Source organism: Hipposideros armiger, unplaced genomic scaffold (assembly GCF_001890085.2).
Source record: "Hipposideros armiger isolate ML-2016 unplaced genomic scaffold, ASM189008v1 scaffold_2195, whole genome shotgun sequence".
Lineage (NCBI taxonomy): Eukaryota > Metazoa > Chordata > Mammalia > Chiroptera > Hipposideridae > Hipposideros > Hipposideros armiger.
Window position 1 is genome coordinate 1,958 of NW_017733542.1, and position 20,231 is coordinate 22,188.

Below are 20,231 nucleotides of genomic sequence, written 5' to 3' on the forward strand. Positions count from 1 at the left end.
TCCTGCGGCTCAGTGCAGTTGGAGAAGTACAGGAGTACCAGGCTGTGTGGTGGTGTGGTCCCAGCTTGGTGCTGGAGGAGCAGAGCGTGGACCCCACCTCACAGCTCATCATCGGTCACCGGCAGGCAACTCACAAAGTCTGCTTTATGAACGTTTTGGGAATTTGAGGCATCAGACCAACAGGTTTTTACCTGCAATGTTTCCCTTTCCCACGCCCCATCAAGAGATCTGCTTTCTGAGCTAGTTCTCATCAGCTCTGGTTCTGATCCAAACAGCTTGGTGATTATGCAAGAGCTGGGCAGCCAACAGGCAGGTAGGGATGGGGACAACTGTTGGCTACAGGCTCTGGCCTGTTGGGGACAGGCAGTCTGAGGATCTTTGAATCGTGTAGAACTTACTGGTCACTCTCTATCTTGGGAAGATGGTGCTCACACTCACCTGTCCAAGGCCTAGTTTTCTGTGGCAGGACTGGGGTGAGGTAGGTTGGGGCCCAGAGAGATTGGGTTCTGGTACCAGGCCAAGCAGCTGGACTTCCTCCTTTCAGTGGAGTAATTAAGAGTCTGGCCTGGCCTGGCTCTCCTGCTGCACAGCCTCCTATCAGCTTTTATCCGGGTTTTGCTGAGTCGTTGGGTGTGATCTGGCCTATTCCATGAGCTGCACAGGCACATTCTGAGCCCCTTTGTTCTGTCACGGTCTCTCTGTTGGAAACCTTGCAAAGCAAGGAGCTTCCCTCTGCAGAAGTAGACTGTGCAGACTGGGAGGGTCAAGGCCTCCTGTGCAGGAGGAAAGTACAGCATGAGGAGCATAGAGTGGGAGTGAGAGTGTGTACCAGGCTGCCTTCCAGCCTGCCTTCCAGTGCTTCCCACTTTCTAGCTGTGTGAGCATGAGGAAGGCGCTTTAGCTCTGTGTGCCTCGGTTTCCCCTCTGATGAATGGTGGTTGTAGATCTTATCTTATCGGGAGTTGCGTTGAGGTTCTAAACCTCTAGTATCATCTCTAGTGGAGATTAAAGCACCTAGCACTGTGTAGAGTCTTATATGTGGTGACTCTTACTAAGTATCACATCCGTTACAGGAAACTGGATGCATTCATTTATCAGAGCTGGGAATCCCAGCCAGGTAGACTGTCTTCTGCCCCAACCCTTGACCCTACCAGGAGGGTTGCCCGGATTCTCAAGTTGGTGTGCCAGGAGTGGGGCTGCTTTTCCACAGTGGGGCAGCAGACCCTGAATCTCGCCTTCTTTTTCTACCCTCAGGGCCTGAAGAAGATCTCAGCCTACATGAAGTCCAGCCGCTTCCTCCCAAGCCCTTTGTTTGGAAAGATGGCCTTGTGGGGCAACAAGTAGGGCCTTTACAGCCAGCAATGGGTGCTAGAAGCCAGTGCTGTGCCACTATGCCCAGGCCCTGGAGAAGAGGCGGATATCCCTGAACCGCCAGAACCAGCTGTCTTGTTTATTCGTTCTTTTTTTCTGTCCTTCACTCAGGCCCTGTTTGGCCCCTTTCCCTTCTCCAATCCCAATTCACCCACATCTGAATGCTCTACAGCACCCCAGTTGTCTCAGTGAAGTCTCCCCCTTAATGTTGTCCTTCCTGCACTAAAGCCAACCAGACTGACCTTCCTTTCAGTGGTTTCTCTGGTTCAAGGAGCCCAACCGGACCCCTGGCCTGGAGATTTCAACTCTGATTACTCACCACTGCCCTGAACTCTGTGTGCTTAGGAGGGAGTTATGAGTCCCGGCTTGCCGCATACCCAAGGTCTGTCCTGCTTTGCCTAACCCTCAGGCCTGACGAAGATCTCTGCCTACATGAAGTCTAGCCATTTCCTCCCAGGACCTCTCTTTCTAAAGGTTGCTGTGTGGGACAACAAGTAGGTTCATGTGCAGTCAGAATTTGGGTGCAAGGAGCACACAGGGCCCTGGAGAACAGATGGACTTCTCTGCACCCTTAGAACCGGCAGTCTTACTTCTTTCTTTTTTTCACTCCCTTCTGCCCCTCACCAGATGCCTTATTGGCCCTCATATCATTTTCCCAGCTCCCTTTTTGTCCAAGCACTCTAAAGCATCAGCTCCCCACTTTTCATCAGTGATGTTTCTACCCCCTCCCACATTATCCCTCTTGTAGTAAATCCAACCAGGCTGACCTTCCTTTCAGTGGTTACTTTGCTTTGAGGAGCTAATTGGACCCCTGACCTATAGAGCTTAGCCCTGAGCTCCCAGCACCGTCTTGAAGACCAGTATTGGCCTGGGGTACAGGCCATTCTCACCCAGCATGGACCCTGGCAAACCCTGCCTGCTCCCTAATAAAGCCTTAATCACACCTGCTTGTCTTATCTTTTCACTCTTGGCCACTGTGTGTGGGGTGTCCAATTTCCCTTTTGTTTTCTGTGTTGGCTGGGTAGTAGTGATGTGTGTGTGTGTGTGTGGGCACAGAAGGGGACAGTTACGATTATAAGGTGTCATGCTCATTTCTGTCTCTATGTAGCTTGTGCCTTGCATGGGGTCTCTATAGAAGAGGGGGCCTTCTGTGTCTGGGTCCTTTCTTAATTCGGCATTCATGGAATGCCTCCTGTAAGCTCATATTACTCTGTGTCATAGTTCAGGGGGCTCTTGGGTGGTGGGGAATGGAGTTGAGCAGTCCACTGACCGCGTAGGAGCCTGGTGGACTACCTTCTGTCAGCCTTTTTCGGAATGTTCCCTGCTGTAGATACCCTTCCTCTGTGCTCTGTTTGAGAATTTAGAAGGAAAAAGTCCTGCCTGGGGTCATATGATTGGATTCATGGCTTGGGTATACACTTACTCTCTGGAGGATTGGCTACTCTCCAGGGATTTAAGGAATGAGATGTGGAGCTTGCCCAAGGTCTTCGAGACTGAGCTGGACTCCAAGGACTAATCCTAATCAGTACCACGGGCTGGCCCCGCCTCCTGGACAGATCCGGGACTGGTCCCGTGCATTGCTTAGCATAAGCCATTTGGCTCTAAGCCACCTTTGTTAGAAAACCCGTAAGAAGCCCCAGGAGACAGGGAAGAACAGCAGCTCTTCCTCAATAGATTCCGCTGTGTCATTACTCTGAGAAATGCCCATGATGCTTTGATTCCTGAGCTGAACTGCATGAAAGGGCCGTGATGGTATAATGTAATTATTTACTTTCTATTTCCCTTGTGACTATTTACTTTGTATTCCCCTTAGCTCTTTCTCTGTTAACAATAAACCTCTTATCTACTCTCCAGCGGCTTGTGGTGGTGTGTCTTGCGTATCGAACCCCAAAATAGAACTCAGTCTGTGCACAGCTATCGATATAGATTAATTATCGATACATGCTCTTACAATATATCGCAACAAAACCCACTCTACTATATTATAATTGTTTCACTATTTTCCTCTCCAACTTGATCATAAATTCATTGAGGAGAGAATCCATGTCTATTTTGACTTTTTATCTCTCATATCCATCACATTGCCCGAACATTGTGCAAGCTGGAAATTTGAATTATCTCTAGGTGAAACCCTGGCAAACTCTACAGCCATTATTGAGATTTAGAGCTCTGGATATAGCTAATCTCAGCCACTGGAGATAAAGAATAAGGCTCAGAAGGTTTTAAATGTACAGGTCTGGGAGAATGAGCCATCAGCCCTCTCTAACTTAAGCATTTCATAGGCTCCGGCTGCTCTTTGAATCATTTGATCTGACATGGGCAGGCCTAGTGTCCTGGGCCAAAGGGTAGCCAACCTGTATGGTCAGGAGGTGGTGTGGGCCTGACACCTGCAAAGGCGAAGGATTCATTAAGTAGCCATCTGATGAATGGGTTCCTCAAACAGTGACTGGATGGTAGAGTTGGGCCTTATTAAGGCACAGCCTTGAGACTTACCTGATAACAGGAGAAGATTTGGAGAAGAATCTTGTTGAGCATTTGTCCAAGGGTCACTGCCTGCAAGTGCACTTCTTACAGTTACTAAATAAACAGGGAGCAATAGGGATAATGTTAAAGATCATTAAGAAATAAATGATTAATTGAAAGACAAAACGGGTAAGATAAAAGTTCAGCAAAGCTAATAAAAGTTTGTGAAACTCGTAAGATAAAAGTTAAGCCAAAAGCATGTTAAACTTTAACTTAAAGACAGAAGGGATAAGAATAAAAAAGAATAGAAATTAGGAGAGACATGATGATAAAAGATAAGCAGAGAGAATAAAAATATTAATCAGAGTAAAATCAATATACGTGTAGAACGGGTTGGCAAATGTTTTCTATACAGGGCTAGATAGTAAATATTTTTGGCTTTGTGTGCCACCTGGTCTCTGTCACAATTACTTATCTATCACTGTAGTGTGAAAGCATCCATAGACAATACATAAATAAATGGGTGTGGTTATTTCCAATAGAACTTAAAAAATGGCCACTGTGTCCGGACTCCTGATCTAGAAGCTCAAATTAAAAGGGCATGGTAAAAAAAAAAAACAACAACCGGGGGCAGCCGGTTATCTCAGTGGTCAGAGCACAGGTTCTTAACACCAAGGTTGCAGGTTTGATTCCCACATGGGCCAAGGAGCTGCAATCTCCACAACTAGATTGAAGACAACTACTTGACTTGGAGCTGATGGTCCTGGAAAAACACATTGTTCCGCAATAAAATTTCTTTAAAAACAAAACAAAAAAACCACAACCAATCAACAAACAAACAAACAAAAAGAGCAAGAGAGAGAGAAAAAAAGGGCATAGTTATATTAAAGCCTGAATATTAGATTTGAATGTAATAGTGTTTATTAAAAAATAACTCAATCCATAAAAACGAGGGAAGATGTGGTAATGAAGATAGTTGCAAATGAAAACAACTGTTTTGCTAAACATTGTGGGCAAAATTATAAAAGGTAAAAACATACATTTTAAAGTCTGCGGTAGAAATAGTAGAATGTATGTACTTTAAACTGAGGCAAGCAAAAAAGATTATTTGATTGTGGCTAGATCTAGCAGAGATCCTAAGACTGGGGGATTCTTTAGTGTCTCCTGACTGTGTGGCCACACCGTTTAGTGTGTATCTTTCCCTTCTAAAATGGGAACACAAGACATACTCTGAGAACATGGTTCCCTGCATTGGTGTCTCCTTGTAATTGCAAGTTCCCTGACTAGTATTCCACCATTATCATTGTATTAGCAGAGAAAGGTAAAGCTGATAGAGACCCCCAAGACAGCAGCTTATAGAAAATGAAAGTCTATTCTTTTTCCATGTTCCATGGGAGATAGTCCAGGCTGTTGAGGCAGCTCTGCTCCATGAAGTTACTCAGGGACTCAGACTCTTTCCATCTTGTGGCTCTGCTATCCCCGATGATGCTTCCTCATCATCTTGGTTGATGTTATATCATGAGTATTGGAAAAAAAAATTGAGAGAGAAAACCCAAGGAAGCATCTTCCCATTATGCAAGTGAGGCAGGAGTTGCACAGGTCACAATTGTTCATATTCCATTGGTGAGGTTCAGTTGTGTCCTATACCTAGTCACAAGGGTAGATCCACATTTTACTTTCTTTATTTGATTTATTTTACTTTTTAAAGATTTTATTGGGGAATTGGGGGAGGGAAACAGCGTTGGGGAATCGGGGAAGGGGAACAGACAAATTGCTGTCCTTTTGTTCTTCAGTCTAGTTGTAGAGGACGTCGCTTCACTGGCCCATGTTGGTATTATCATTGCGCTCTTCCCGGGGGAGGCAGTCACTTGCCGGCCATTGGATGGCCACTCATGGTGGCTCACGGCAGCTCACTGCAGCAGTGGCTGCAGCCTACGCCTTCGCTGGTGAGTCACGGCAGCCCAGCTCCAGGTCGAGCTGTTGTTCATCATCATAGCTGTAGAGGGCGCATCACTGGCCCACATGTGGGATCTGAACCGGGGCCCTGCTACTCAGAGCAGGTGTCCCAAACCAAATCGTAACCAACGTGCCACTCAGCCGGCCCCGGTAGACCCATATTTTAAAAGAAGAATGGATTTTGGTGTCCAACTGCAGTCACTCCCACACCCAGAAAAGTGGGGAAACCTTGGGATTAAGTCAGTGGTTTAAAGCTGGTAGGATAAAGGTTAAGGTATTGAAGATTACGATCTTTATTTTAAGGTAGACCTAAGGGGAGTGGTATATCATTTATGGTTCCTTGCTGCTGAAACAGGAAAATGATTTATTGGAGTTATCAGGTAGCACATGGAATCCCTGGGAGGCCCAGGGAGTTGGCCCTAGAGGCTGGGTAGCCAGGAAATGGCCCTAAATACATGTGGGATTGTTCTAGAGAATGCCCCACAGCCATTGCTGGGCACACACACTGGAGATCCTACCCCTGACACGTGGCACTGGATGCAAATGTCTCACCACTGTTGCCTCCAAAATGCTGATCCCTCACCCACTGTCCTTGCCAGAAAACACATTCTCAGGGCCTGGTTCTTTAGGGCTGAAGTCCTGCACACTGTGTGCAATTAATTCACAGAGCCTGGGTCCCAAGTGAATTAGTTAGGATTAAGTTCTGCTGTACATGACTAAATATTAACAGTGGCTTAAATAGGACAGAAGCTTATTTAAGGTAAGATCTGAAGGTGAACAGTTAAGCATTGGTAATGTTGGCTTCATAGTAGCCTCTATGACTCAGCTTCTTAACTTTATGCGGTGTCATCCTCAGCATGTGGTCTCTCTTCTCTGTGTCAGCTCATAGCCTGAAATGGCTGCTAGAATCCCATCACATCTGAGCTCCAAACAGCAGGAGGCAGAAGGAGGAATAGGGGTTGCTCTTTCCTTCTTAAGGAAACTTCCTGGAAGTAACATATAACACTTCTGCTTATATCTCATTGGCTAGAACTTAATCATATTGGAAATGACATCTTTTGCCTGGGAAGTAATGTGCCCACCAGAAATGGAGAATCTGTGACAACAGAAGATGGGGAGGTGGATATAGGGAGTCAACTGAGCAGTCTTCTCCCTTGGGGAGGCGAGACTTGTAATGTGAGAAATTCCCTATCTATAAGGACGTTTCAAAGATGCAGAGGACACATGCTTACCATAGACGTATTCCTTTCCACATGTGTATTTCCAAACAATTTTTTTTTTGTTTTTTTTTTAAAGATTTTTATTGGGGAATTGGGGGATGGGAACAGCGCTGGGGAATTGGGGGAAGGGGAACAGACAAGTTGCTGTCCTTTTGTTCTTCAGTCTAATTGTGGAGGACATTGCTTCACTGGCTCAAGTTGGCACCATCATTGCACTCTTCCCAGGAGAGACACATCAGTTGCCGGCCTCTGTACAGCCGTTCACTGCGGCTGCTGGCTGCTGGCCGCTGGCCGCTCACACTGGCCGCTGGCCACACACTGTAGCCCATGGCAACCCACTGCCACAGGGGCTGCAGCCTACACCGTCGCCGAAGACTCACAGCAGCCCAGCTCCAGGTAGAGCTGTTGTTCAGCATCTTAGCTGTGGAGGGCAGTGTCACTGGCCCTCATATGTGGGATCCGAACCGGAGCCTTCTGGCGTCCCAAGCCAGTTCTTAACCATTGCGCCACTCGGCCGGCCCCAAGGGACCCGTGTATTTGGGCGTCTGTGTGTGGGAGGGTCTGTGCATATGGTGGGGTTCTTGTATACGGGGACCCTCCCAACCTGTGCCCCAATCGCATGGAGCCAGCAGTTATTTACACTTATGCACGAAGTAGCTGGTGATGTAGCCCAGGATGAAGACGGCCCAGAAGACGGCCATGCCCCCTAGCGCCTTCATGGCGAGGCCCAGCTTGCCGGAGCGCAGCTTCTGGGAGAACCTAGGGTGACAGCTGCCGGCAAGTGAGCCCAGGCCCAGGCAGGCCTGGGAGGCTGGACTGGGGGAGGAGGACTTCTCAGGGGTGCCCAGCAGGGGTCCTCAGAAGGAAGTGGCCAGGGCACCCTGCTGAGCTTGGGAGACAGGAGGACTCAGAGCCAGGACCCACGTGGAGGTGGAGGGCTCAGGCAGGCAGGACGGGAGGGGGGCGTGGGGCGTGACCGGCCCAGGCCCAGCAGGGCTGCTCTTCCGGGGCCCTCACCTCTCCCAGCTCGAGGCCTCTTCTGTGCTGGACACAGCCGCCACGCTGACTTCATCCCGGCTGCTGTCGTCCCACCGGCTGTACTGGACGCCACTGTCCTGCAGCTGCATGCTGGGGGCTGGGGGCTGCAGCGCGCGGGTGGGGAGATGGAGGCAGGCGTTGAGGACTGACTTCGCTGTAGAGCAAGGCCCTGGGAAGGAGAGTGAGCAGGGGTAAGGGGGGTGCTTTCAGGGTGAAGGTCTGCCTGGGAGCTGAGGACGCAGGAAGGTGGGCTGGCTCCTTCCCGCGCGTCCTCCCGTCTGCCTTCCCAGGTGACCCGAACGAAGCAGAGTGGTTAAGGGACACACGAGAGGCCAAGCTTGGGAAATCCAACCCGGGGAGGCCGCAAGTCTATGTGAGCGGCTGAGTGTCCACCCCGCCCTCCCTGGGGGTCCCCCCAGCTGTGCTAGGACAGCATGGGTCCTCGGTGGGAGCCAGGCCACAGGGCCTGATAACTGCCTTTCTCCTTCCCCATTCCAGACAGATAAGGCCCCAGGGCCATCTCTGGAGGTTGGGAAGGAAAGGGACGGGGCGGAGGCTGGTACGCTGGCCTGTCCGGTTGTGGGAGAAGGCCTGGCAGCAGCTGTGCCCGCTGGCCTGTTAGCCTTGCAGTCCCCCCTCTCCACCGCCTGTGGGAGAAGCCAGGGCTTGGGGGGCACCTGGGCCTGCTGGGGGTCCAAGAGCTGGGAGGCAGGGAGGCGGGCAGCAGCAGGCCTCTCATTTCTCGGGGCTGAGACTTGGCTCAGCCCCCACCGGCCTCAGAAACACTGACCTTGATCCCAGGAGATCTTGGACACAGAGGCTTAAAGTCACAGTGGGCCACTTAGCTGCTACAAGCCCACCCAGAAAGTCAGAAAGCCAGGCAGGTGTTACCCACTGCCACGCCTCATGTTCGTCCTTCCCGAACCCCAGGCCAGCGGGGAGGAAGGATGGAGCCTGTCCCTGGGCCACAAAGCCTGTCATCGGTGGGGGCACTGGCTCAGAGGCGGCTGCTTGGGCCTGAGGGAGGTCAAGCATTTGCAGAGTGTGGGCTCGCCTTTCCCAGGGTGTGTCCCAGAGAGGGGCCGTGGGTCATCTCTGTGAGCTACCTACCTTGCGCCCACCCCTTCCCTCCTGTGGGCAGAATCTTTGTCTTGTTCCAGGTAGCAAGGTGCCTGCCCTAAGTGACAGTCATGGGGTAACGCAAGCTTAATCCCCTGACCCCTGCTTTCCTGTGTCACCCAGATGTGCGCAAGGCACAGGGAGGTGCAGCTGGGGTGGTGGAGGGTGGGCACTTTTGCTTTTCATGAGACAAACAGCAGTCACCTCCTTCCTGCGTTGATGTGATGGCTGGAGCTGCAGCAGCTACCTTGCAACCCCAGCCCTGATGGTGCAGTCTCTGAGTGCACGCCAGCAACCCACCAGGGAGCTCCTGGTGGAAGGGCAGTCAATCCTGCTCTATTCCGGCTGGGGACAGTGGGTGGGCTGCTGGGTGGGCTCCGGTCACTGCAGCGGAAGGTGTTCCCAGCAGATGCACACTGTGGCTCAGAGTTGTCCTGCTTGGACAAAGCCACCAGAAGCTGGCGAGGGACGAGAACTGGGCTCCTGAGGGCTTCAGTCACTTGCTCAGTAACCTTCCGTCCAACCTCCCCCACGATGGTCGCACAGCGTCCCACAAGCCTGGGGCGGAGCTGCCTGGCAGGGCGGCCTGCCAAGCCCTGGGCGCCTCGAGTACCACCCACCACCTCCTGGCAGCTTGTGAGGACGCCAGCTGCACAGATCTGAGACCCCCCTCACCCCCAAAGCGCCTCTGAGGAGCCCACCATTTACAAAGGGAGAGTCTTGGGGCGGGGGAGTGAAGCCTCCGTGGCCCAGGAAGATGCTCAGAGCCCGGCCAGTGGGTCTCACCTCCTCCCAGCCCGCTGCCGATGCCTCCAACCTTAAAAAAAGAAAAGGTGAAAAGAATTGGCCTTGTCGGGGGTCGGAAGGGAACGGGCCATGGAGTGTCCCCAGGCGGCCCGCATCTGGCCGCTCCTCGGCGGATCGGTCCCTGGGTCCCTCCGCCAGGGACAACCCCACTGCCCGCCTCCCCCCTCCCGGGCCACCCCGTGTCGCGCGGATCAGTCCCGGGCGCGAGGAATCTCCGGGGGGCGGGGCGGGGCCCGCGGGCGGGACAGGGGCGGGGCGAGCGGGGCCCTCCCGGACCGCACCGCGGGGGACGCGGGGGCTGCAGGCGGAGAGGCCTCCGGGGCGCAGAGCAGCAGCAGGGGGTGGGGGCCGCGGGGATGGGTTGCAGGGGCGGGGCGCAGGGACCGCATGTCGGAGGAGCGGCAGAGGGGAGGGGCCTCGGGGCGCTGCACCCCAGCACCGGTCGCGGCAAGATCCCCGAGCCCCGTCCCCGCTGTGCCGCCCCGAGGGCGCCGCGCGTCCTCCTGTGAACGTGTCGGGACGCGCTGCTTCTGCTGCCTGACTCTGACGTCCATTCTAGCGCGCGTTCTCCTACCTTACGGCGAACGGTTCCTGTTGTAGATTTGCTCATTGCGAGCGGAATGCTCCAAAAACAGCCTCCTGAATAGGTGGGGGGACAGATGCACAGCCTCGACTGTTGATGAGAGATTTGTAAGACTCTCAGGAGCAGACGCGGCTCAGCGGGGTCGGGGACCGCCTGGGAACAGAGATTTGGAGACTTCCTGCTGTTCCTGGGACTCTGCGGGCGTCTGGCTGTCAGGAAATCTCCCCCATCTCTTGCCCGCCCCCCTCCCTTCTCCTGGCTAAAGACGTTGAACTCAGGACTTTCTTAAGACGGATTTCAGAAAACTAGAACTCTCCCAAGGGATAAAACCTTCCCGTGTCCCAAACGCAGAGGCACGGAGCACACGGGCCTTATGACGGCGATGCTCCCTGGACCCCCCTCCCCCCTCCGCCAAGACGGGCTCCAGCGCAGAAGCGGCTCCGGGAGCTTCGGTGTCCGGAAGAAGCGGCAGCGGCCGGGCTGGGGCGCCCTGGGCCTGCGTGGCTCGGGGCTGGTCGTCAGAGCTCCTGGCCGAGGGGCCAGAGGCCGAGGTGGCCTGCACTCCGCGAGCCGGTGCTGCACGGGTGAAAAGTCAGGTGTGGGCAGAGGGCAAAGCCTGGCGGGCCTCCAGCATTCAGCACGTGCTTCTGTGCCCAGGTCCTGCGGTGGCCGCACAGACATCGGTTTGATTGACAGACAAGTGCCCCGCCCTCCTGAAGATTTCATCGCAGGAGCCATGGTGGTGTGGACAGAAAAGGGGCCACATGTTATGCCTGACAAGCTCAGGAGACTGAGCATAACCACAGGATGGTGTGAACATAAAAATTCCTAACTAAGGTGGGCCATGGTGGGAAGTCACATCTTGAGCTTCCTCATTAAGTTAATCTGTGCCTTTTCAGTGGGCCTGTTCTCTGTCTTTCTGTACCTAAGATAACATCTTTAATCCTATTTTCAGACCAGAGTTGAAAACTGCAAAATTCCTCATTATTTTGCTCATCTCCTGATTAACATCTCTATGTGCTGAGAAAAGCAAACTGTTAGCTATTCTGCACCCTCCTGTGTGGGAGGAGTACCTGTCTCTCCAATTTACTCTTATCCAATCTCAGCGATTTCCCCAGTTTCCTTTCTCCCACCCCCTTCATCTATCACCAGTGGATTTCCTGTAACCTTCCTCCTTTGATTTTATGTATAAAATAAACTGCAAACTGCCATTTTGCGGAGCATTTTCTCAATGCATTGAGACTTTGCTCCCGGCAATTGTTGATAGTTTGGCTCAAATAAACTCATAAGTTTTCTCTTAGGCTGGATATTTTTCGTCAAAATATATGGAAGTACCCAACCCCACCCATCTTGCAAAGGGTTCCCGCCAGCAAGGCAGGGCCCCAGGCAGGGGAGTCTCCGTGGGGGCAGGGCCTTCACAGGCGTGTGCAGCACCGGAGGCAGGACCTGAATGCAGTGGCTAGGCCTAGACCTGGGACCACCGAGGGCACCCTGCTCAGTGTGGGGTCTCCAGGGAGAGAGCCAGGGGTAGGGGCTGGTGCACTGATGCCCAGCAAATGGGGGGGGGTGTCGATAGAGCCCAAGCCCCCGTTTGAGTCCTGGGGGAGGAAAAGGCGATGCCATGACCAACGACGGGGTTTAATTATGAATCAGGGCAAAAGGGGGCATCGGGCTGCTTCCAAGCTGCTTCCTGGCCTCAGCGGGCTGGGCCCACTTGGAGGAGACCACCTTCCTGGATTTGCTGGGCGAGGACAGGAGCTCTGGCAGCAGTGGGGGCACCTTGACACCTTTCTGTCTCAGCTGATTGTAGTAGTCGGTTCTCTCTCCACGATGACCCTCTGGAAAGGAATGCAGCAGAGGCTGCCTGGGCCGGACACCACCTGTCCTGCCCCAGGACGGCTGCAGCAGCTGGGGCGTATTTCCAACCCGTGCTCCACAGGTGGAGGGACGAAGCTCTGGGTTTCTTGCCAACTCCTGTGCTGAGAAGCCCTCACTCTCATCCCCACTCCCGCCCGACAAGCCCTAATTCCACCTGTGCAGTCCACTGAGACTCAGAGACCCCGGAGGCCCCTGGTCTGTCCCTCAGGCTCCTCCTGTCCCTCCCAGGGAGGCGGTCCCATCACCTCCCTAAGCCTCCTCTATGCCTGGGCTGTTTCCTGTGGGGCTCTGGCAAAGGAAAGGCCTGTTCCAGGCTCCTGGGCGGCCCTGATGACTCCTCCTATCCTTCCCTCCCTAGTCCTCCCCCCACCCATTCTCTCTCCCTCCTGTCCCACTTCCCTTCCCCTTCCTCTTCCCTTCCCCTTCCTCGCTTCCCTCCTTCATCTTCCCTTCTCTACCGCCTCCCTCTTCCCTTTGCCCAAACAGTAGGCAAGCCACGCAGACCTCCCCAGACCCGCTGCAGGGGTCCCCCTTTTCCTAGCACTGTTGCCACCCTGCAGGAACACCATTGGCCGCTGCAGTTGACAGAAGAAAGGAACCAGGTCTCAGGGAAATGTGGTGCTGAAGGCCAAGGGTATCTGCTGGGGACCAAGGGCTGTGACATCAGAGGGGCTTGGGGCCTGGGGCAGAAGCAGCCCCTAGTGACAAAGACCGCACAGCACTCCAGTAAGCCAGGCGCTGTGGCCCATGACGCCTTGACAGCAGGCGCACTGTCCCCGCTGTGGCCTTGACCTCGATGGCAGGCACAGGCAGGCACATGGTCTCCAGTGTCCACAGGGAAGCCCTGTGGCTCAGTGAGTCAAGTTGGGTGCACAGCTTCTTGGCCAAAGGCCAGGCGGGTGGTGACTCCACGGCAGGCCCTAAAGCCCGCGCCGTTTCTGCCACACCACCCTGCCCCCTGAGTCCTCTGCTTGGGGTTGGCGAGGAGCTGGCACGGGCCCAGGCCGGGGACGGGGGTCCATGCCAGGGTCCTGGCTCAGCGGCTGGCGATTCTGCTGAGGCCATGCTGAGTGCCTGGAAGCGTGGTGAGGAGGCTGAGCTGGGCAGAGCCTGGGGACAGGCTCCTGCCACAGGAGACCCTCCAGAACCCCGGCAGCTTGGCTCCCTCCCCGGTGCCTCCCAGAGGGTTGCCTCTGCTGCTCGTCACTCAATGCTGAGGGCAGCCTCGCCTCGCCAGCCCCATGACATCACCGTCCCTTTGGGAGATCCGGCCTCCTCTGCCTGAGCAGAGAGAAAGGACAATCCGGGGCTCACAGTGAACAGTGACACTCAACAGGCCAGGATGAGCATGGGTGTCCCCAACATCCAATCCCAGCTCCCCCGCTGCCCTGATGCCGGGAGCTCTGGCCTGGAGTCTTGGCCAGGACCCAGGAGGCCGCTGAGGGCGGGCTCTACCTGCAGGGCTTCCAGGATGTCGTTGTCAGAGATCTCTGTGGCCAAGGATTTGACCCCTGTGGTGCTGAAGGTGGCCTGCATGATCTTGGTTCTCAGCCTTTCAAGCTGGGAGCAAATGCAAAATACTGGCTCAAGCCTTCCCGGGAGGAAGGAAGGTTCCCAGAGCCAGCTGAAGGTCTACAGAAGGCAGGCAAACTCCTTGGTCCTCACTGCTTTAGGGACCAGGAACTGCGCAATTCAGGGTGGTCTTCAGGGATAGGGGTGGGCCCTCAGGGGAGGGGCCGGCCCTCAGGAGGAGGGGCAGGGCCTCAGGGGAAGGAGTTGGCTCTCAGGCGGGGCGGGGCCTCAGCGGGAGGGGCCAGGCATACCCTGGACTGTGTGCTCTCCAGGGCCACGCGGGCCTGCTGCTCGACCTGCTGGACCAGCTCCATCTTCACCTGCATCTCCTCCTGCTTCTGTCCCTCCAGGTGCTTCTCGTTCTGGCTTAGCTGGGCCTGCAGGTGGCTGACCTTGGCGTTGGACTGCGAGATGGTGTGTTCCCTCTTGGTGAGTTCCTGTTCCAGCTCCCACACTTGCTGGGGAAGAACCAGGGAAGACAGAGGAATAGGTCCACCTGGCCCAAACTGGTGACACCTGTCCCCACCCCTTCTTTCCCAAAGATGGCCCACCCTCCGAGTCCCTCAAATCAAAGCTGGACCCAGCCTCTGTGTGGGTTTGCCCTCCTGAGTTTGTCAAATGGGGCACGGCCTATGATAAGTGGCCCTCAGCTCAGCGGTGCGGAGGGTGCCAGCTAACTTTCCCTGTGGCTTTGTCACCGGTTAACCACGCCCACGGTCACCTGTCGGAGGACAAGGTTGTCCTTCTCGATGAGTGCCATCACCTCTTGGTGCTTCTTATCATCTCGGAGGTTGGAGAACTGGAAGGCGGACGAGCAGCTGGCTCAGGGGACTCCAGGGTGCGGTTACAGGGGGAACCCCAAGTCTCACCCTTCCCTCCCAGAACCTCAGTGAGGTGAAAGCAGCGGGATTTCTGAAGAGGGTGGGAGAAGAGGAGAGAGTACCAAAAACCCTGGGGCGGCAGAAATGTGGGATCCTAAGACAGCAGCAGGGAGAGCTGAAAACAAGCCCAATTCAAAATTTTCACAGTCCCTGAAAGCCTCAGGAATTGGTGGTGTCAGTTCTTGTGGATATGGAGGCGAAACAGGGGAGACGGTGGGATGAAGATTCAGAAACAGCTGCAGACTGGTTCCCGGCCTTGAGCTGTCCCCTGTCCACCCAGCAGGCGACTCACGTCTGGGGGTCTCTGGCCTGGGAGATGCCAGGCTCTGTTGAGGGCGGAGAAGCCAGGCTCTGTCTAGGGAGATGCCACCCTAGACTCCAGATGTGGGTGGGACCGCAGCCCACTTTCCCCACTGGGCGAGGCCTTCACATCCCAGGCAAGAAATTCTTCCAGTTTTCCAGATCCTAGGGGAATGGGACCAAACCAAGAGGAAAGGCCTGAAAAGACTACCTTTGAATTCTCGGTTGAAATGCACACACCACCCCTGTGCCGTGAAGCACAAAATTGCCACCACATGCTCTGACATTGGTTCCAAGTGCTCGCATGAATGACAGAGACCAAAACAAAGTTACAAAAGGAACTTGCAGGAAATAGAAACGGTGTAAGAAGTTAAAAGCCATGACGATCAAAAAGGTGCTCATCAAGGTAAGAGAAGATGCTGCAACTGAGAAACGGAAGAAAGAAAACAGGAGCGTGCACTCAGAGAACAAAAGAGAGACCTTGGACATTGTAAACGCTGAAACACAGTCAAAACTCAGGAGGAGGGCTGTCGATGAAGTCATGGGAACCTCCTAAAAGTAGAAGGAAAGGACTCGGGGATGGAAAGCAGGAGGGACGGAGCAGGACCAGACCAGGAGGGCTGCTGGCCCCGCGACTGGAACGCCAGAGGAGAGTTTAGCGGAGAGGGGAGGAAATAAAAATCAACGTGCACAAGGAAAATTCCAAATAAATGGACACAAGTGGTGTCCAGCTGGCCACCGAGTGCCCAGGACAATGAAAATCGACCCTCAAAAAGGCACAACTTTGTGAAGCCCCAGGATACGTGGGACAAAGACAGGATCTTGCAACTTTCCAGAGAGGAAGCGACCCAGACACCCAGAACCGTGATGTGTGAAGCGTGAGAATCAGGGTGACTCTTGGCTTCCCACCGGCAGCCCTAGAAGCCAGGACACCTGGGGAAACGCCGTCACACTGCCGAGGGACATGCTTTCCAAGCTGGAATTCTATACCCAACCAGATGGTATTAATGTGTAGGATAAAGACATTTGCAGACATATGGCGTCCCCCCAAGTTTACCCCGACTCATCCATTCTCAAAAAAACTACTAGAGGATGTGTTCCAGAGAAAATAAGCGAGTAGCTCAAGAAAGAGAAAGATGTGGGAGGCAGCAGTCTTAAAACGTGGTTTATGAATCTTCAGACTGTTTCACAGACTTGTGTTTCAGTTACGTGTGTGCGACCAATAACTGTCCTCACGGTGGCAAGTGTCGGCTCACTGACATTGTGCTGGAATGGGACTGGGAAGGGGCGGTGGGGGATTGAGGAAAGCATTAGGTAGTGCTAAGATGGAGGAGAAGCTAGTCTGGGCCTTAGAAGCGTACTATCTAGAGACTTGGAGGGCTGTTTCTAAAGAATGAGCTGGAGGAGCTGGAAGCCGTCTGTCACCTTGGAGTGGGGGCAAATGAGACGAAGAAGGTGGGAGTCTCCCTTTCTGCGTGTCACAAGCCTGTGGAACTCTGGTTCTTTCTGCTATGTGGGTGAAACACTTCTATCCAATAAAAAGTAAAGATGCTGAACGAGGCATGAACTCAGCAGAGTGGCAACCCCTCTAAGCATGGGTGGGGCTCTCACCCCTGGGACTCAGGCCAGGAGATGCCCGAGAATTGGCAGGGAACCAAGAGTGCAGCGTGGGGCGTGGGGGTGGGACCCTGGAAGAGTCACTTCAGCTCCCTAAGTTCAGCGTCTCCATCGGTGGGATGGGACGGCTGGCGCCTACTCCAGAGCTGCTAGGAAGGCGAGTGAAGCCACGTGGGTGCCCGGCGGGATTAAGGACACTGCCACCTTGTCTGTCATGGCCTGTAACTGACGGGTCTGCTCTCGAAGCTCCTTGTGCAGCTGCTCGTTTTCGGCACTCAGCTTTTGCAGTTGGGATTCTAGGACATCCACTTTTCGTTGTAAAGACATGGTGGCTCCTGACCGAGCAGCGGGCAAGGAGACAGGCGATGATGATGATGGGGAGGGGAGAGCAGGCTGGGGTCACGGCGCCTTCCCACCCTCCCTCACATGGCTCCCAGCTCAGAGGGACGGGGCGGACCCTCGCCCAGCCTGCCTGCCCGGCAAAGGCGGCAGTGCCTGGGGTGCCCAGCTGCTGAGCCTGGGCCACTGGTCCTGCCGCCGTGTTCTCCAGCATCCTACCTGTTGCCAGGCAGCGTTCTGTCCTGGTGACCTCCAGCTCGAGCTGGACTTCCTGGACCAGCTGTTCGTACTCCTCCAGACGGGCAATCAGCTCCTCCTCAAACAACTCGTCCAGGGAGCAGGTCCTTCCCCGGCTGCAGGCCTCACAGCCCTGACCCTCCTGTCCCTTCTCCTCTTCCAATTCCACCTCCTCCTCCAGCTCTACAACCCCCTTCCAGCCCGCACCGCCCTGGGCTCCCTCGTCCGCCGCCCTCTCGGCCTCCCCTTCCAGGACCTCCTCCTCTTCAAAGCCTGCTTCCAGGTCCCTGACTCTGCACACCATGGCATACTCCTGCACCTGCAAGAGGGATGGGGTGCTGGGTGGAGCCTGGGGGCACCCCAGGGCAGCGCAGGGGCAGGGAGCACACTGGGCACCGTGCCACCACCCCAGCCCAGGCATCCAGCCTCAGTCTTGGGGACTGCAAGTGACCAGCACCCCGGAGGGGTCAGGGGAACTGCTTTTCAGGGAGCTGCCCACCACCCTCACCTGTTCCCCTCCAGGGTGACCGTGGGCTGTGCCTGGCAAAGGGCCAGCAGGCGAGGGCTGCAGGGGGGACCTCGTTGCCCCTGGTCAGCTGCCCCGCCAGCGCACCTGCCTCCAATGCTGCAGCTCCTCGTCATCCCTGCAGAAGGCTTTCAGGAGGCTCAGCCTTGCATATGGCTTAGTCAGCGACTCAGGGAGGCACTCCTGCAAGATGCCCATGGGAGCCTCAGGGCCTCACACGGCTCCCTCAGCTCCCTGGAAGGGAGACAGCAGCCTCCACATCAGGAGGGGGTTGGTGACCCCCAGGTGGCAGCCCTGGGGGCAGTGGCCATGCAGTAACAAGCACGGTCATTTGGAAGAGTCGCGGTGCCCACCTCAGACGTGGCCACCTGGCACGTCACTGCCCTGTGCTCTGCCCACTCACACCTATCTCACGGCCCTGAGGAGGCTGGGGAACGCTTCCATGCCTCCGCAGACTCCTGCTGCCCCCTGCGCACATCGGCGTCTGGGCAGTTTTCTTTGGAAGCGTCCAGGGGATTCGGCGATGGTCTGAAGCCTCCCACCCCCACTCAGGTGTGCCCCCACCCAGCAGGCAATTGGGCTGTAGCCTCAAGTATGAAAGAAATCAGATCTCAGAAAGACTGGGCGACTGCTCACCAGCGCCACGCAGAGCTGTCCCTGGGCCCCACCTGGACCTGCCTAGTCCAGTCCTCTGCCCAGACCTGGGGAGGGACAGTGTCCCCAAGCCCTTTTTCTAGGCAAGGACACTGACTTCCCGCAGTTAGAACAGGTCAGGCTAATCCAAGTGACCGCCACCCTCGGGGCCACAGCCAGGAGTCTGGGGACTCCACCTGCAGGGGGCCTTCCGTCCTCCAGGATGTCAGAAGAGCTGGGCCTCATGTTACAGGAAAGGAGCCTGAGTCTAGACGGGTCCCCGGGAGGCTCAAGCACCTTGGGAGCAGGGACCCAGCTCACCTTCATGCCTGGGCACACAGGTGTCCCCTGACCTTTGCGTCTGAGGAGGTATTTCAGCTGCTTCTTCAGGGTCTCCCTCTCCTCCTGGAGGGCCAAGATGGCTCCATCTTTCTTCTGCACCTGCTCCTCCAGCTTGGACAGGCGCTGCACCTCCTCCCGCAGCACGGACAGGCAGTGATCCTGGGTAGAAAGCAGGGGCGGCCCCGTGTGCCACTGTCTCAGGCTCTTCCCCACCCCCTCCAGCCACCCGCAAGACAGCAGTTCCGGGCCCAAGAAGAGCAGGCCTGCTGTCCGGGGACCCCGAAATCCCAAGCCCCAGATGTGTGCTTCTTTAGTGCACCCGCTCCCTGACAGGGCAGGTCTGGAATCCTTGCCCCAGGAGATGCCTGGCAGTCTCCCCTTCAGCCTGGCTCCTGGCCAGCCCCCAGTAAGTGACTGAGGACACCAGTCTTCTGTGCGGCCCCACACCTAACCAGCAACTTCCTCCCAGAGCCACCCCTAGGGGTCCGCAGCTTCTCAAACTTCCATTCTCTAAATCTCAACGCCCTCCAGTCTTCAAACTGGGAGACACAAGACGAGTGCGTTTTTTCCGACAAACAACAACTGAAAGAATGTGTCCTAAGTGACCTGAACTTAGAGAAATATACAGGGAACTCTTCATGCAGGAGGGAAATGGTCCCCGACAGAATTCTGGGAGGAAAAGTACATAGAAAGTTCTCCAAAAGTTTGGAAATTAAGCGATAGGCTTCCACGTAGCCCACACGTCAAGGAAGAAATCACAACGGAAGATAGAAAATAGTTTAAACTGAACAATAATGAACATTTGGACTTATCGATACTGGTGTGTTGCAGCTAAAGCTGTGATGATGGAAAATTTTACAGGCTTAAAATTCATGTACTAGGGATGATGCAGGCCGGCGACCGACTGCATCAGCCGGGGACAGAGCAATGATAATACCAACATGAGCCAGTGAAGCGAGGTCCACCACAACTAGACTGAAGAACAAAAGGACAGCAACTTGTCTGTTCCCCTCCCCCGATTCCCCAATGCTGTTCCCCTCCCCCAGTTCCCCAATAAAATCTTAAGAAAGAAAAAAAAATTCATGTACTATGGGAAACAATGGAAAAGCAATGATCTAACTACCCATCTTTCAAATTAAGAAACAGAACTGCAAATGAAACTTCAAGCACGGAGGAGGAAGGGCATCACACAGACGAGGGCAAGAATGAATGCTACAGAGGGGAGAGGAGAGAAGGGGAGAGCAAACAGCAGCAGCATGTTAACATTTCGGGAACCTGAAGGGTAGGTGGGGATTAGTTGTACTATTAGGTCAAAGGGGAAAATAACCACACACACATCATGTTTTGTT

At 54.7% G+C, this 20,231-nt stretch overlaps 1 protein-coding gene and 1 long non-coding RNA gene across 21 annotated transcripts in view; one reads left to right on the forward strand and one right to left on the reverse strand.

The window, feature by feature from the left end:
* The window catches only part of LOC109378582 (uncharacterized), a 4,237-nt gene extending 1,923 nt beyond the window's left edge, over positions 1–2,314 (forward strand). The window contains exons 1-2 of one of the 3 annotated variants that reach the window (XR_002123011.1): positions 7–183; positions 1,255–2,314. This is a non-coding gene — a long non-coding RNA (uncharacterized LOC109378582). The other 2 variants (XR_002123012.1, XR_002123010.1) reach the window with 2 other exon arrangements.
* Positions 2,315–7,461: 5,147 nt separating this feature from the next.
* Positions 7,462–11,367, reverse strand: LOC109378584 (small integral membrane protein 1-like). 18 transcript variants are annotated; one of them, XR_002123027.1, is made up of 5 exons: positions 10,549–11,367; positions 9,954–9,984; positions 8,726–9,601; positions 8,028–8,217; positions 7,686–7,781 (listed from the first exon to the last, which is right to left on the reverse strand). XR_002123027.1 is itself a non-coding variant. In XM_019634909.1 (4 exons), the coding sequence occupies exons 1-4, from the start codon at positions 10,582–10,584 to the stop codon at positions 7,643–7,645; spliced, it is 396 nt and encodes a 131-aa protein (XP_019490454.1). In that variant the 5' UTR covers positions 10,585–11,367; the 3' UTR covers positions 7,462–7,642. The 18 variants fall into 18 exon arrangements, 4 of the variants coding, with proteins under 4 accessions (XP_019490454.1, XP_019490453.1, XP_019490452.1 ...); XR_002123018.1 differs by having other exon boundaries at positions 8,726–9,065; positions 9,159–9,225; positions 9,372–11,367; XM_019634909.1 differs by lacking the exon at positions 8,726–9,601 and having other exon boundaries at positions 7,462–7,781.
* Positions 11,368–20,231: the final 8,864 nt, after the last annotated feature.